The sequence below is a fragment of the Patiria miniata genome, unplaced genomic scaffold (genome assembly GCF_015706575.1).
Source record: "Patiria miniata isolate m_02_andy unplaced genomic scaffold, ASM1570657v1 HiC_scaffold_2, whole genome shotgun sequence".
Classification (NCBI taxonomy): Eukaryota; Metazoa; Echinodermata; class Asteroidea; order Valvatida; family Asterinidae; genus Patiria; species Patiria miniata.
Genome location: NW_024037058.1, coordinates 5,555,240 through 5,573,805, shown reverse-complemented (window position 1 = coordinate 5,573,805; position 18,566 = coordinate 5,555,240). Strand labels below are relative to the sequence as shown.

Below are 18,566 nucleotides of genomic sequence, written 5' to 3'. Positions count from 1 at the left end.
AGAAGTTCTTAAGTTCAGAAATGTAAAGCCACTTGAATGCTTATTTACAGAATGGGTTTCAAGTTAATACAAAAATGTCCTCTATTTCTTACCTTTAACCTAAGTTTATATTGTCACCGTTTTGACAAAGTCACTAATCTTTGCTCACAGCTGCAAAACCAAGTTTTGAGAAAATAATGTTTGAAATTGAACGATTTCTCTTTAAACTTGATAAATATATAACTGATGCGATAGCCCATTAGTTGAATAGCTCAAAATTGTCTCCGTTTTCATGAAAGCTTGTTTAATTAGAAAACATAAAAGATATTTATCACTTCATCAAAACGGAAATGCTACGGAAATGTCAGAGGTACGTAGCATTGTGTTTGTACACAGATTCGTTGTGTGTGCATGTATAAAAGTTATACAATTTAGAATGCAGATTCTTCACGTTATCAAAATGCAAATTATACAGGCTAAATACATTTAAATATAGTACACGTATAAAATCAATGAGACTAAGTGACGGATAGGGATTTGTCAATTTCGCCAAAACGAAAAGAAAAAAAGTTGTCACACATTCACCTCTTTGTGTAATTAGCCTTATTAATGAACTATACAATTTTGTGTCTAAACATTTTGGAATTATGTACAGTTAGAATATAAAAAAATCTCAAATTGCTTCGTCATTGATTGTCACATTGTCAAAATGGCGACGATTATGTGCAGATAAATTCGTCGCAGAGCTGACAAACCGGCGAATCGACCATTTTGGCGATTTCGATTTTTTGTTATTTTTAGGCTTTATGGAGGTTGCTCTTTCAAGTATTTATGCCAAAATTCTTAATATTTGTCTGGATTTTGAGATTCAAAGCGCCCCTTGTGGCGAATCACTCACAAAAACAAATCCATAATTTGACATAGTGACGAATACGAAATTTCGCTGGTAACCAGCTTATGTAAGGTGTGCGTTCCAAGTACCAACGAATGTCATTCGTCAGTTTGTCGGATTGGCGCGCCGTGCGCGCGCAATACGACAAACTGACGAATAGCATACAAACATTTCGCTGGTAACCAGCTTATGTAAGGTGTGCGTTCAAAGTACCAACGAATGTTATTCGTCAGTTTTTTGGATTGCGCGTGCGTGCACGCGCGATCCGACAAACTGACGAATAGCATACAAACAGTGTGAAGAACAACCGGATATTGCAGATTAATGTAATTTGACAAACTGACGAATGCGTTTACGGTCAAATAAAATCATATCGCACAACTTCTCTGATTAAATAAGTGACCTGGTGGATACTTAGTTTCATATTTTATTCAGAATGTATACTAAAAGTTTTTTTTATCGAAACATTAAGGGTAAAATACGGCGCCCGGAGAAGTGTACAACTTCAAACGCGAATTACTCCAAACAAGGTTTTCGCTTATTCGTCGGTTTGTCAGCTCTGCGACGAATTGCCACACTATTTTACTGCATTCAAATCAACAGCAGCTTGACTTTTTTCTTTCCCTAAAAGAAAGCTGCGGCTGTCTGTACAGGGAGAATAAAAAAAATCTTTGCATTGACACATTTTTTTTTACAAAGCCTTTATCCAAGATTGATGAACCAGTGATAATCAGTTATCCAATTATTTCCAATGAATCTGCAATGTTAATGATTTTTTAAATTAAAAGGGCAGTAATAAAATCAACTAAATGTGACAATTACCAAGCTTTGAACATAAAGTACATCATTTCTATTTTTGTGATGGCTATCACTGTTTGATTCTCAAAATTGAGTATATTCTACCTCTTATTTCCCTCTCCTTATAAGATCATTTGTTGTAATATATTTTATGGGAAAACTTTGGCATAATAAACGGTAGGCAATGATGGTTGGTTACAAGTGTTATACATTGTGAGTGGATTATGTACAACTGCATGATGGGATTTGACCTGACTTCCAAGATGAGTGCTGATATTTAAGGCACTGGCAACTAACAATGGAAGTCTATGCTTACGATTACAGCTATTACATGTAATTGGCAAAGAAAGTCTGCAGTAACCAAGTAATTATGCATATGAAATCCTTCAGTTATCAGCAACTGAAGAAATAAATTATGCAGGGAAACTGATTATGCGGGGAATACCAGTATTTCCCAATTTCAGTTCTGTTTGTGTTAGGAAAAGAGGTTTTGGATATTTCGGATACCGTGAGAATTTTAGTTTCAACGGGTGTTGCTGATTTAATTTCCTATACTTTTCCATATTCCCTGGGTGTAATTAGTCTGTCCTCACATGCGGTAATAGACCTGTACAGACTTTTCAGCAGCCACTACCAGATCACCATCCGATGTGAATGTCATGCCACATGGATGTCCACAGTCCTTGATCACACAACCAATGTACTTGCCATCAGGACTGTAATGCAGAATATCACCTGTTGGATATCTCCCAACAACAGCAACATAGATGCTTCCATCACTGTCACAGCACACACCAGAAGGCAACCCATCCCTCTGCATGTTGCTGGTCATGTCTACTGAGAATACACTGGCACCATAGTAGTCTACACATACCAACCTTTTTGTTAATCGTGTTGTGTAGATAAGGTGATAATTGTAAATTGTCAGATAATCATTGATCATTGGAGCAGGCAGTCTCCTGATGAGGGATCCATCTGGGTTGTGTAGAGATATCTTATCCATGCCTTCATATCCCACTGCTATCAGATTGCTGTCATCCACTGCAAGGCATGTTGGTTTGCTGTCTGACCCTCTACCTGGTGTGAACTGATGGAGGAGCTGATGTTGCTTGTTGAAGACCTTGACTAATCGACCATCTAGAGCAAGGAGCTTGTTATCCTTGCTCACTGCAATACACTTCATATCATTAGTGAGGCCATTGATTTGTAGCCTTTGTGGGATAGGAATTCGTTGCTGATGACTATTGGGAATTGCAACTGTGAATAGTGTATTACTCGTTCCATGCACTATTGCAAGGATAGGTGTTGTTTGAGATAGTGCAAGGATTGTTTTGTTAGAGAGTGCTGCAACATGTTTTATAAATGCACGTTTGAAGCTCTTGACTTCAGTCTTCAGTTCCCATTTCTCCTTCACACATGATCTTGCAGGTCTTAGTGATTGCTTTGCTGCAGCCTGTGGCTCTTCCTCCAGAATGAGTCTCCCAAGTGACCTCTCACCTTCTTCAAAGTCCATGAAGGTCAACTTGTCATGAACTTGCTCTGGCTGTTTCCCTGTCAATTCACTGAGGTTATGCAAGAGCTTCTGTTGAAGTTCAAGAATCTCATAGCAACTTGCTTGATTCATGAGTTGTTTGACCTCCTCCAGCTTGTGCTCTGTCTGTGTCACCTCTTTCCTGTTGGTTGCGTGAACAGCTTCAAAAGCTTTGAGTTGGTCTTTATAAATCATGTCTGTCTCTTTTAACAGTTTCTTTTCTTCCTTTTGGATCTTTGTAATCTCCTTTTGGATCTTTGCAACCTCCTGTTTGAGCTTTGTTATCTCCTGTTGGAGCTTTTTAATCTCCTGTTGAGCCTTTTTGGAGATTTTCTTTTGAGTTTTGGCAAACATGGTTTCCAGCTCTTTGCAAGATTTGCTAGTCTCTTCTATGGTGGTGCCAAATTCTGTTGTTATGCTCTCACTTTTTTTGACCATTTCTGTGACCTTCTTCTTACATTTTTCTACTGCCTCAGGTAATCCAGTAAGTGAGTGTTGTGCATGATAAAGCACAGAGCAAGTTGTGCATATGACTTGCTCACATGAGTTGCAGTAGACATTGAGATTCTGATCTGGATGCTTGCAACATTTCGGAACTTCATCTCTTAGTTTACTCTTGTAGACAATCTTCCCTGATCGAAGTTGAGTCAGTGTGTAGATTTTATGAGATTTCATGACAGTCATACGCCCATGAGCCTTTTGACATTCTTGACAGAGGAAATGATCACATTTCATGCATCTTGAAGTGGCCTGATTCTCCTCATCACAGGCTTGACATTTGATGTCTGAGCCTTGACCTTCCAGTAGCTTTTCCTGCATTGTAACTTCCTCCACCAGGGCACTGAATGCAAAGTTATTAGGAAGATCAGCAACCCCAGACCCTTTCAACATGGTTTCACGTCTGCACAGAGGACATGTCAACTTTGTACCACTCGGATCTTGGCTCTGTCTGAGCTCTTGGATGCATTGCAGGCAAAAACTATGCAAACAGTCCAACAGTTTGGGTTGCCTGAAACGGTTTGTGCAGATGGAGCATTCCAGATGATCCACACTAATATTCTCCAACACTGATTGAGCTGTAACACTAGATGCCATCTTAACAAGTGGATGATGCTTTTCCAATGGAAAAGTTTATCTTCTGTGAATGGAAGCATTAAAAGTTGACTTCTATTCAATATAGAAAATGACCATATTTACCTTCTGCAATGTTGTTTTCCCAGTTCTATCTAAGTACTACTTAACTCCTCTGAAAGGGATTTCAAATAGTTTTTATACATTAAAGAGGGGTGGAAAATTGCACAAAATGTGTTCCTAGAAAAATGCATTTCATGGACACTTTAAAAATTTGTATGAAAACTATTTGACATCCCTTTTGTTAATTTTATCGAAAAGTAAACTTCTTTAACCCTAAAAAGGCCAGGTTATTTTGACCATCTTTCAGGTGGGGGGGGGGGGATTATATGGGAACATTCCGTTTTCACGGCACGTAGCACCGGAAAATTTTTCGCTACGCAGCAACCCGTGGTCCGATTTTGATGTTTATTGGTATCAAAAGATGTGCAAAAGCTCGAGGCTAAAAAGTCATAACAGCTTGGGTCGCGAAAAAATTTTTATAGGCTATCGCAGAAAATGTGGAGGGGGGGGGGGGGGCGGCCCGGCCCTTTTAGGGTTAAACATTTGAAATTGCCCATGCTTTTCCAGACAAATGTTGCTGTGATGTCATTTCAGGAAAATACTGTTCAGTTTAGGGTTTTTCTGTGCAAATTGTGAACCCCAAATTGTTTTCAATTGCTCATTGAAAACATTTGAGAGATATTACTGCCATGTACTGACGCAACAACGAATCACCAAAGAAAAGAACATTTACAACAGCAAAATATCCAAAATGATATCACACTTTGCTCATGAATATGGAAAGTCGCATTAGCATAACATATCAAATACTTTGTGGTCAAAATGTAAATGGGGTGCATGTAAACCGTCCAAAGCGCACAGCCAGATTACCTTGGACACATAGAGATAAGAGCTCCCGGGCTCTGTGTATGTACACTAGCACTGCCTAGCAGGTGTACAATAAACGAATCCGCGCGCTGCCATGAGCAACTGCAAATTTAATTTTTAGTTTAGATGAACAATTCTTTTGTAAATGAATACACAGGTATACTCTGTCGAATAATGAAGTGGTGGCGACAGATGTGAAAAAAGGGCCTGTTTTTAATGATTTTTTCGCCGTGTTCTCTCATAGAGGTTGCACATAAAAACCGGCCCGGTGGGTTGGTTCCCCAAAGGAATTCATATAAATCCAAAAAGGCACCAAAATACCCTTGAAAATGGCAAAACGAAATTTGGAAGGTAAAATGGGACCCAAAGGTACATTTTGCAAGGATTGCATTTAAAAAAAAAAGTGCATTGCGTGGGCCCTTCAAAAATAATGTGACCATGCTGTGAGTGACTGTAGAATTCTGTATGTCCTGCTGGCGAAGCCAAAGGGGCATATGGTATCCATCTTGTCTTTGCATGTGTGTGTGACTGGTTGTTGCATGGGTGTGGCGAGGGGGAGGGCGGCTTTCCCCCCACCCCCAAAAAATCCTGGTGACGCCCATGTGTATTTGCCCTAGCTGACACTGTAATTTTAAAGTTTCCATTGTCAGGAAATGTTACAAGTTAAAAGGAAACGTCAGAAAAAGTTGCAGGGACTTTTGGATTTTAATCTGTTCCATAAAAGTAATAAAACCATTGATGTATATTAATTCCATAGACGAATTTGGTGTACAAGCTCTTTTTTTCATATTTTGTTTTCGATTTGGGTTTGGACAGCCAGTGGTAATGAGTTGACCACAACTATGCCTTAGAAAATGTTGGCTGTTCTTTTTTTTTTTAATTTTAAATACAGACTTCTGTTCCTTGCTCTTTGCTCAAGACAACTGACAATTGACCAAAGGGATTTTTTTCATGGAAATCCATAACACATTTGCTGCATTTATCACTAAACACTGACTACTTTGCAGAAAAAAGCCACACTGACAGAATGCCATGAAACATATGTAAAATGACCAATTTTACTTACCTGGACTGAAGAGAGTTGATGAATTTCTGAGGAAAGTTTGCAATATCCTCTTGAAAAGGATAGACACATTGGTCCTATTCTGACCCGCATACGTGTATAATGAAATGTCATTACAATTATTGTGCAGCTGGTGGATCACAGTCGATCATGACAAACAGCTGCACAGGGAGAGCATCTATTGTAAGTGATGTACTTCTCACAGGTTTCCAGAACATCTATTGTTTGCTCAGGAACAGCCAGTGTTGACCTGACCCTGACCCCGCAAAAATGAATCAAAACTTTCCAATGTTATTTTTAAATCAGATTACGCTGCTACAGTGTATGATTAGGACTGTGTCCAGTTTTTGTCTACACTTCATGATCCACTGTTACATGTTTACAACAATTAGCCAAGTCTGAGACACTGAAAAATTAGCAAGCCATTAGTTCTAAAAATGTGTTTTATTTCATTCAAAGGATTGCTGGCATCTCTTCCTAATATTTTAGCTTGTCAAGCATTTTTGGGACATGAAATCTATCTTTACTTTGTTTATCAAAATCAAAACCATGATCATGTTAGTTTTTCAAAGAATTTAGCTATACCAACCCCCCCCCCCCCGAATTTTGTCTAGCCCCCCCCAAAAAATAAATTTCGTAAAAAAAAAAATTGCATTAGCAAAATGAAGGATTTGTGATGTACATGTACATGCGAACACTCTCCCCCTAAAGAAATAGTCGTGACAAGGGTGCATTAGTTAATATTGTGTGAATGATTTTAGGATTTTATCGGCGCTCCCCATTGGAAATATGGCATGAGCCCCCCCCCCCCCCCCCACACCTATTGATTTTCGGAGGCCTAAGTGTCTGGAAAAAATAACCAGTCAACATTTCAGCACGCCTCCCTGAACAAATCTGGATCCACCGTTCTAAACCCCCCCCCCCCTAAAATATTGGTTCTATGCCTTTTTCAGATGTCTATTGTTCATACAATTTCCAGATTCGTTTGCAGTTTTTGGTAACAATAGATTTTCCAATGGCCTGTTCCAGTCTCTGTGTTACACTGAAGCGGAAATATGAATTTAACATATATATCGTATGTTGAACTGTATGGCCTATGTACATGTTTGTACTTTTGTATGAAGTTTATATAGCAAAGGGTATATGCCAATGTATGCATGACACCATTACAATACAACATATACAACATTATAAGTTAGTTATTCCTGTCAGTCCCATTTGGAAATCTTTAAACCCAAATACAGCATTGTATGGTATATTATACACGTGATTCTCCTTTTCACATTTCTAAAGGATTTTTCATGATTATTTGAAGACTGTAAACAGTGTCTATACGGTGCATGAATAATTGCAATGCAGAAATTTGATATGCAATCGCAAAATGAGATATTTTTTGATGACTTGACTTAGGTTTTTGAAAAATGCTTTTAAAAAGTAACTCTCCCAAAGGAGCATTGTTGTTTTGGTTTCAACCTTGCAAAGAAAATGAAAAACTGTCAATAATCCTTCTTAAGGTTTCTTGCGTCTAAAATGAGTTCATTATGGATGATTTAAAAACAGACTCAATTTTTCTATTTGGCCGATTATTATCCACTTGTTGTACACGCTATCAGATTCAATAGGGATACATATTTACAATTTTATGTATTTTTACAATTTCACTATACAGTTTTGATCATGTTTTGATCGAACTAATACATTTCGTCACCGACACCACGAAGTAACACTCCACCGTGTTAAAGCATATTTTTTTCGATTTTCAGTTTTTTTTATTTTTAAACATTATTCATCAAGGCCTACCATTGCACGAAGTTTCAAAGCTTCAAGAGCTTTACTTTTATAATTACGCTAAGTATCTATGGCAACTTTTGCGCGAAAGTGACAATTTTCGTTTTCACGAAGTAACACTCAAGTTCCATTTTCCATTGCAATGCATGGCGCGCACTCTGCTCATAAGTGAGCAAAAACGTTTTCACGAAGTAACACTCTTCTTGTAACAAGTTGCATGAGCGCGCGCGCGCTGACCTGAAGTTGCACTTTCCTCGTGTTAAATACATTGAAGAGTGTTACTTTGTGAAAACGAAAATTTACAGTTTCGCAGCTTTTTCGGTTTCACGAACTAACACTCATCTTTTTTCTCTTATTTCTTGTTTATTTAATACACAAACGAGTGAAAAACAGCAGATTTAATAAATTCAATTCATCAAGTGTCCACAACGAGAAACCCAACTGAAAAAACTCTGTCGTTTTGACGCAAAGTGTTGTTTTAGAAGGCGTTCAACTTTAGTTGCCGTTTTCTCCGATTGCTAGTTTTTACTGGTATGTAGATGGGTGTTACTTCGTGGTGTCGGTGACGATTTGTATCATGAAAAATGTTTACACCCCTATTCCTATAAATGTAACTGATAATGATGTCATAGACTAAGCCAGCAGTATACAATTCAGACGTCAAATTTTTGGATATCTAATTTATTAACGTTTGCTCAAAGAATGAAGGGGACACATGGTTATGTCAGTCTAAACAATAAAAAAGTGAAGACAAAATAATTTTGCTTTTACATCATGAATAAGGACCAGTGACTAATGCATTAAAATATGTAATGCGATCAAGCTACATGAGTCCGTTGTCGACCCTGGTAATTTTTTTTTTATTACGGATTTGAAAAGGACACAATCTCAGCATTACTGCTGTGAAAACCGCATGCTGATACCATCATTAGTTAAAAAAATTAACGAAGTTGGAACACCAAGAGGTGTGACCAAGAGATGTGATGAAGTGGCCCTATTTTGGCCTGTATCACCCAATAAAAATTTCCTACAAACGACTCATTTAGCTTGATCGCATCACATGTGATGATGGAATGATGATTCTTTAGAAACAACAAATTATATGCACATATGAAACCATTGTCTTTCAAACTGTATGAAATGGCAAACTCTTCTGAAGTTTTTGGAAAACAAAAGCTTTATCAAGAATAACCTTTACATTTTTAAATTAGCAAAACTAACTAAAGTCTCTTAAGTCATGAAGATGGCTGTTCTATTTCACTAAAAAAATTAGAGCAGCAAAAAATGTTCCACAATAATTAGTATATACAGTATGCTTGAGCTACTTCCATTTCTCTCTATAAACATTCTAAGCTTCTCTGTAAATTGAGATGGGTCCCTTTGATTGGCCAAGCCAAATGCCAAAATTTAACTAGCCTTTGATCCAAGTTGAAATTTAGAATATACCAACAGAATTCTAAGACAACGAATAATTTCCCTTGATTTCAGAAATTACCCAAAAAGTTGTTTTAGCTTTAATTACTAGATACGAAATGTGCAAGGTTTGCTGCACCTTTTTTTAATGAAATTGCTTACTGTAAGGCAATATAGTCACATCACTTTCTTTGCCTAGATCCAAATTGAATGAGTATTTACATTTGGTAGAAACGCAATAACAAACAAGTAAAATGATAATGATATTAGCAAGCTCTAAGAATACAAACATTCACCCAAATTGATATGCATATACTTTTAACACACTGTTGCATCTAAAGCAGTTCTGCAGAATTTTTAAATTGCCTGGCCGACCAAAAAAAAAATGTGGTTTGCGAGTAAACACAATCCTAAACACTTTCTTGCTATCAGTTTGTAAATATGTTTACATGCTAAACATTTTAGCATGAGGTTATAGCAAGAAAGCATTTGGAATTGTGCTTACTCGCTTAAGACATTTTTTTGTAGGCCAGGCAAATATCCACACAGAGGCAGTTATGTTACCTTTGTCCCTATGCCTAAAAGTGAAATGTTGGTCCCATGGTCAATTTGACCTCTCTTGGAAAATTACTCATATAACTCTGTCAAAAATTATCAGATTTGAACGTTTGATGTCTCATTTTAAAATGGAAAAGCGCATCTTTCAAACCATACCTATATTATCTATGTTGGTTACACATTCTACGTCTGGTATAATTTTGTTTGCATTTATTTTGATACACACTGTACATTTCTCCCCTAAAATTGAAAAGTATATATATAACCGATGCAATAGCCCATTACTTAAATATCCAAACAGTTGTCTCTGTTTTAATAAAAGTATAATCAGGAGACATAAAAGATGTTCATCACTTCTTCAAAACGGAAATGTTACTTGATCACAAGTACATGTACACACATTGTGTTTGTACACAGATTTGTTGTGTGCACTAGTATAAAAGTTATACACTTTAAAAGGCAGATTTGTAACTTTATCAAAATGCGAATTGTACAGGCTTCATACATTTAAATATTGTACACGTGTAAGATCACTGAGACTCAGTGACAAATAGAGATTTGTCACTTCGTCAAAAACAAAAATAAAATGAAGTTGTCACACATTCACCTTGTGGTGTTATTAGTCTAAATATTATGAACGATACAGTTTTGTGTCTCAAAATTTTGGAATTATGTAGAGTTGTATCATAAAATGTTAGAAAATCAAAAAATCTGATATTCCTTAAAATCTGGGTTTCAGTGGATATATCACATTGACAAAATGGTGACGATATATTCAGATAAATTAGTTCACATTGTAACTGCATCCAAATCAACAACAGCTTGATTTTTTCTTTTCCTAAAAGAAAGCTGGGACTGTCTTTACAGGGAGAGTACAAAAAAAAACCAAGAAATACTTTTTTTACAAAGCCTTTATCTAAGATTGGTGGACCAGTGATAATCAGTTATCAAATTATTTCAAATAAATTTGCATTTTGAATGATTTTTAGATTTAGAAGTTAAGTAATTAAATCAAATAAATGTGACAACTACATGTACCATGCTCTGTACATAATGTACATCCTTTCTATTCTTGAGATTGCTATCACTGTTTGTTTCTCGAAACTGAGAATATATTACCTAATATTTCCCTTTCCTTAGAGTAAGATCATCGGTTTTATTACATTTTTATTTGTGAAAACTTGGGCATGAAAAATGGTAGGCAGTGATGGTTGGTTACAAGTGTTATACATCATAAGTGGATTATGTATAATTGTACAATGAGATTTGACCAGACTTCCAAGATGAGTGCTGCAATTTATGGCACTGGCAACTAACAATGGAAGTCTATGCGATTAGTTCCGATTGACTGTTTGTGCTGAACAGCGTTTACATGTTATTGTATTCCTGCACTCTTCTGCACTGTTACCAAGTAATAAGAACAGAATCCTTCAATTATCAGTAACAATAAAATCATTTTTATGTGTGAGCTAATATGCAGGGGAATATTTGTCAATTTCAGTCCTGTTTGTGATATACATGTAAAAGGATGTTTCCAGTATTTAGGATAATCCCCTGTGAACTAAGCATGCATGAGTATCACTGAATACTGATTACTTTGTTTCTGACTTTGTTTCTGACAAAGTCCTTTCTCAAGAGAACTGAAAAGCATGATGCATTGAAACTTTGTATGTTCATACATAGGGATGTGTTATATACAACCCAGGGCTATATACAAAAGTTGAGGTGACGTCAATAATGATGTCATCATGTAATTTTATATAAACATACATTTAAAGCATTGATGATGAATGCCACATGCCGTAAATTGTATGTGAAAACAAATAACATAAATACAAGTCTGACCCCAGATGTGTTAACTCAATATACATTGCACACTGGCTTTCTATAGGCCATGTGCCAACCTCATGATACATACATGCAATTCCTTCCATTTTCTCAAACTTTGATCCAAAGCCAGCAAGGCCAAGAGAGAAGGTGACTTCCAAGCCAAGAGAGAAGGTAACTTCCAGGCCAAGAGAGAAGGTAGCTTGGTCTTTCAACATTTAGCAATCCGATACCAATACATGTACTTATTCAAGACGCAAAACAATTTGGTCATTCTATACATTTGGAGTCCAAATAATGACTTTTTTTTCTGTCCCTGTAACATCTTTCATTCAAATGGCATAAAAAATTACTTCCAAACAATTGTATTTGTTTGGGCAAGTTATTTGCTGAAGTACTCTTGAAGAGAAGAATACATACGTTATGAAGGATTGCATCCCCAATTAAAAAATAACAGGTGACGGATGTATGGGCTAGGCAAAAAGTGGAACCCGAATGTATAGAATGATCCAAATGCATCATCTGTTGTCTTATCATTCCACAAAAAGAAAAATATAAATTTACAAATTTACAACCCTATTACTAAGCAACATTTGCATTCATCCATGTATTACTAAAAGTTTTATACAAGTTGTGTTTCAATACAAGTAGTTTACATTGCTACAGAGATGTTAATGTATGAAACATTAATTTGATGAGACACTCAGAAAAAAATGTGTGAATGAAACAACCAAGGGATTGCAGATGATTTGTTATTAAACTTTCAAATTGATTATACATGAATCTTTCATCCAAATACTTCTTGGTAATTACTTTTGTCTCGTGTAGGTACAAAATCTTTCTTATTTAAAATAAAAGTTACATGCAGTCATTTGAACGTGTTTGCTGAGGCTCTGAGAATATTAATTTGCCTTCTTGTGGCAATTACTTTCCAAGTGGAATAGAAATGGTGAAATAAACCTTTATACACATCTACACATTTCAGGGACCAACAAAGTGCCTGCTTTTAATGTACATTTTGCAACAAGTTTGCCAACTTTGAAATGGGGTAGAAACCAAACAAAAATATTATTCCCCCAATTTTTAGATATTTTGTAGAAAAACGTGCATGTTGGGGTATAATTTTCATCCACGATCATCTCAGGTCTACTCAAGATCAAAGTAATGGTCAAAAGTTCATCTTAATGCTTTAAATTGCTCCGAAATGAAAAATAATGTTAAGTTTGTTTTCTTATTATGTAACCTTTACTAAATATAACCAAGATTAACAAAATGTACCCAAAGGTTATGAAGATATCGACGGTGTTTTCACGAAATGACCAAAACCTCAATATCCTGCAAAAGGGTCATCCCAATATAATCGTATTTGGAGTTAATCCTTTTTTTTCAAAACACATTTTCAACTAGTTGTAGTTATAGATTTGGGAAATGTTTGTATTGTCAAGTAACGTATGCTTTGTTCTTTGCTAATTCAAAGTTGTTTGTTAAAAGTCTCTCTTAAGTCTCTCTTAATTAAACATTCATAAATACCTAAGACAGTTTACCCATTCCTATTGGTCGCGAGCCCGTCACGTGGCTGGTCTTAAACGGATGATAAAGACATGGCTAGCTGGTCTTAAACACTTTTCCAAAGCCACATGAAATTTGGACTCCTAAAAATCCAGTGCCTCTTACCGTTTTATTGGTTGAAAGTTCACAATCCTCACGTAGGCATGCGCAATACTACCAGTGAGTCAGAATTTTATTCACAACGCAACACCCCAGGTGCATTCTGCATGACATTGTGCGGAACGCGCAATGCGTGCGCCAATCGCCATAAAAGGAGTCAATTACATCTTACTCGCCAGCTAATCGAACACTCCATTATTTCACTAGAAGTGAACTTGTTGAACAAAATCAGGTTTTTTGACCGAAAAGGTATTTATGAATGGGAATAATATGTGCTCGGTCGGTATTAATCACTCTGTTTAAGACCGCTTGGAGTCAGGGTGCTGATAATTACCCTTACCTTCGGCTCGAGTAATTATCAGCACCCAGACTCCAAGTGGTCTTAAACAGTTTTTGTCACTTCGTGAAAACAGAAAAACACGGATTTCAGGCTTTTTGTCAAATGTTTGTTTACAATAATTACAAAAATAAACAATATTTTGCTTTGAAAATTGGTCAAATTCTACTTTTTGTCAAGTGCAATAAATTGGCCAGCAAAACTCGAAATCGAAAATTTATCAATTTTACAGGTTATGATCACTTCGTGAAAACATCGTCGATATGGTCATTTGAAAATTGGTGGTCATGCCCATTTTGGCCAAAAGTGACAAAATATGGCAGGCAGTAGCATGAAAACTGTTGTCGGATGGCGCTAAGACTTAATGTGAACTAATTTGAGGTGGGGTTTACTTTCAATTTTTTTTTTTGGGGGGGGGTGATTTGACATGGCATGACCCTATGGCAGTTTTTCTTCTGGGTGTAATTATGTCCTCAAAAACGATGATAGATCTGTACAGACTTTTCTGCAGCCACTACCAGATCACCATCTGATGTGATTGTTATGCCATGTGGACAACCACATCCCTTGATCACACATCCAATGTACTTGCCATCAGGACTGTAATGTAGAATGTCACATGCTGGTTGACTTTTCACAGCAACATAGATGCTGCCATCATTGTCACTGCACACACCAAAAGACTCCCCTTCCGTGTCTACTGAGAATACACTAGCACCATTGTAGTCTACAGATACCAACCCTTTGTTGTAGCCTGTTGTGTAGGTAATGCAGTGGTTGCAGATTGTCAGATAATCATCAATCTTTGGAGCAGGCAGTCTCCTGATGAGGGATCCATCTGGGTTGTGTAGAGATATCTCATCAATGTGTTTATAACCAACTGCTATCAGATTGCTGTCATCCACTGCCAGGCACGTCGGTCGACTGTCTGACCCTTGACGTGGTGTGAAGTTACGAAGGAAAGTATGTTTGTCGTTGAAGATCTTGACTTCTTGACCATCTAGAACATGGAGCTCTTCATCCTTGCTCACTGCAATGCACTTTACACTGGTGAGATTGTGCCACCCATCCATGTGTATGTTTACTTTTCCACTATCATACAGAAGTATTTTATTGTTGGAGAGTGCTGCAGTTTTTTTGATTACTGATGTTGATGCAAAAAGGTTTTTGATTTCAGTCTTAACTTCCCACTTTGCTTTCTTACTTGTTATTCCAAATCTTGGTGAATGCTGTGCAGCAGCCTCGGCCTGTTCCTCCTGAATGAGACCCAGTGACTCATCACATGCATTCTTAATTTCAGTCTCTGCTTCCCACTTTGCCTTTTTACTTGTTGGTGATTGCTGTGCAGCAGCCTCAGGCTCTTCCTCCAGAATGAGACCCCCAAGTGACTCATCACATGCATTCTTAACTTCAGTCTCCGCTTCCCACTTGGCCTTCTTACTTGATCTTCCAGGTCTTGGTGATTGCTTTTCTGCAGCCTTTGGCTCTTCTTCCAGAATGAGTCTCCCGAGTGACCTCTCACCTTCTTCAAAGTCTATGAAGCTCAACTTGTCAGGAACCTGCTGTGGCTGTTTCCCTGTCAGTTCACTAAGGTTAAGCAAGAGCTTCTGCTGAAGTTCGAGAATCTCATAGCAACTTGCTTGATTCATGAATTGTTTCACGCCCTCCAGCTTGTGCTCTGTTTGTGTCATCTCTTCCCTGTTGGTAGTTTGAGTGGCTTCGATAGCTTTGATTCTTTCTTGATAAATCTTTTCTGACTTTTGTAACAATTGCTGCTCCTCCATTTGGATTTTTGCAGCATTTTCTGAGATTTTCTTTGTAGTGTCAGTGAACATGGTGTCGAGTTTCTTGCGAGATTTGCACGTCTCCTCTATGGTAGTGGTCAGTTCTGTTTTAGTCTTCTCGACTTTTACTACTAGTTGTTCAACTTTTATTTTACATTGCTCAAAAGCCTCAGGTAAGCCAGTGAGGGAATGTTTTGCATGATCAAGTACCGAGCAAGTTGTGCATATGACTTGCTGACATGTATTGCAGTAGACATTGAGATTCTGATCTGGATGCTTGCCGCATTTGGGAACTTCCTGTCTTAGTTTACTCTTGTAGACAATCTCTCCTGATCGAAGTTGAGCCAGTGTGTGGATTTTATGAGATTTCATCAAAGTTATACGTTCGTGAGCCTTCTGACATTCTTGACACAGGAAATTATCACAGTCCATGCATCTTGAAATAGCCTGATTCTCCTCATCACAGGCTTGACATTTGATCTCTGACCCTTGACCTTCCAGTAGTTTTTCCTGCATTGTAACTTCCTCCACCAGGGCACTGAATGCAAAGTTATTAGGGAGATCAGCAACCCCAGACTCTTTCAACATTGTTTCACATCTGCACAGAGGACATGTCAGCTTTGTACCACTAGGATCTTGGCTCTGTCTGAGCTCTTGGAGGCATTGCAGGCAAAAACTATGCAAACAGTCCAGCAGTTTGGGCTGCCTGAAACGGTTGGTGCAGATGGAGCATTCCAGATGATCCACACTAATCTTTTCCAACAGTGATTGTGCTGTAACATTAGATGCCATCCTCACTGTTGGGCTTTGTGTGATAGAACGGACCGTTAATCTGCAAATAAAAGGTTTCGGAATTACATGAACTTCAAATGATGGTATTGTTGTAATAGGTTAGATGTAAAGTTGACACCGTTTTGTCAAGTGGAGTATTTTTAAAATTGAAGGTTTATTCACATACTATATGCATGTTTTAAAGCTGCTGTTGGCTTTTTTTATCCAAAAGAAAATAGCAATCAGTTGCAACAAATGAACAATATAGGGTTAACTTGTAAAAGGGAATGCACAACATATTGCTTCTGCTGTAATATTCAGAAATAGATGGATTTGGTGGTTATTTTTTTTGTAGCAAATATTGTTTTACTGAGTTGTTTTAAAGGGACACTAGGTCCTGGAACAGCCCAATTGGGCTACAAAACGCGCTTTGAACAAGATGATGTTTATCGAAAAAGATCATTTAAAAGTAGGATATAAACATCCACTCAACTATCCCTTAAAATCTTGGCGTTTTTGTGTTATTCCTGTATTATGCGTGTGATAACAAATTTCAGGGTCCACTTTTGCGACCCCATAAATTCAAGCTGTTTGGAAGTTGTGATTTCATTCGTAAATTGTTCGCCTTTTTGCGGAAAACGTATTCGACTATTCGTACTCCGTTGTGTCCGATGTAAGCACTCAGGTTTTTTTTGTCTTTTCTTGGGAACGGTAAGATGTTTGAAATAAGCTAAGTAAACAATCCAAAACAAGAAATTTTGGGGAATTTCAGGACCTAGTGTTCATAGAAAAACTAGAGATTTGTGTTTGTTGAGTTACAAACGCAGGGTGATCGGGCAATATTGTCATAGGAACGTGCCCAGTGTACTTTTGAATATTGTAACAGAAAGAGGATCATGAATTTACTCTTCTGGGTAGTACAATTTGTTAATAATTTTGGAGAATAAAAAACATATTTTGGAGTATGACATATTTGAGTATAGAAATTGTATTTAGAAACACATGGAATTTCCGGTTCATAGGCGTACCCTTTTCCATTCAATTGCCTTTTGTTACTAGCGCTTACCCCCCAATATTTGTCAAGAGTGCCCTTTTTTCCATCTGAACCAGTGCCCTTTTTTGTCCGAAAAAGTGCCCTTTTTTGCCCTGTAAAAGCGTAAAAGCGTAATCGTGCCCTGTTTGCTTTCATCGGCCAATACAGGTGCCTTATTTGAATGCGACTCATTAAAAGCACCATATATTGTGCATAATCGTCGATTTTGAACAGCGCCCCCATTGGCAGAGGGTACCAGGCCCCCCCCCCCAGCCCCCCCCCCCCTTCTGGATTTTACGTAGGCCAAGGGTCCGGAGAAAAAAACGTGTCTACATACAGTGCCCATGTTTAACCCCCCAATAAAGTCAACTGTGCTACGCCACTGCGGTTTGATGACATCATCAGTTAAAATGCGCAAAATGAATACTGATTTAGTTAAGAGAGGATACAATCTCATGTTCATCTAAAAGTGAAAAGAATTTGTTAAATAGAGGAATTGCCCTATCGCCACAGCATCGCGTTGGAATCATAATGTGTTGTGAAGAAAATTATTGCTGTGCTGATTTGAATCTTGCAGCCAGCCCCATATGCACATGTGCACATAAGTTTGAAATTATATTTGAAAGGTGTTCAGCCAAGGATCATGGGCATAGCCGGGGGAGGGGGGGGCAAGGGGGCCCTTGCATCCCCCCCCCCCTCCGAAAAGCAACTTCCCCCCAATATTACTACATGGGCGTTGATTTTTTCCACCGTTTGCGAGTTACCCTCGCCCCTTAGACAATACTACATGGAGTTTCTGTACACTAAGTTTTGTTTGTCTCAGATTTTGCGCGTTCCGTGTCCATTTGTATATCATGTAATTGAATGATATTTCACAAGATGTGTTGCTGCAAATCTGATGCGATTCTACCGTGATAGGTCAATTATGTGCAAAATTAAAAGTTCATGAAGTACATATGAAGTACGAACATAGTGGACACGGATCAAATGACAAATTTAAATTTAAAGAAAAGAAAACTGATCATTCTTTTACTCCTTGGTACAATAACCATCCAGTCAGATGATGTCACGATTCTGCAATCTTGCAAAATTCTTCAAGGTTGAACAAAGAATATCGAGAGGC

At 37.6% G+C, this 18,566-nt stretch overlaps 1 protein-coding gene across 1 annotated transcript; it reads right to left on the bottom strand.

Moving 5' to 3' along the window:
• Positions 1-2,258: 2,258 nt before the first annotated feature.
• Positions 2,259-4,295, bottom strand: LOC119726758 (protein PML-like). Its single transcript, XM_038198600.1, has one exon. The coding sequence runs from the start codon at positions 4,293-4,295 to the stop codon at positions 2,259-2,261; it is 2,037 nt and encodes a 678-aa protein (XP_038054528.1).
• Between the last annotated feature and the right edge of the window lie 14,271 nt (positions 4,296-18,566).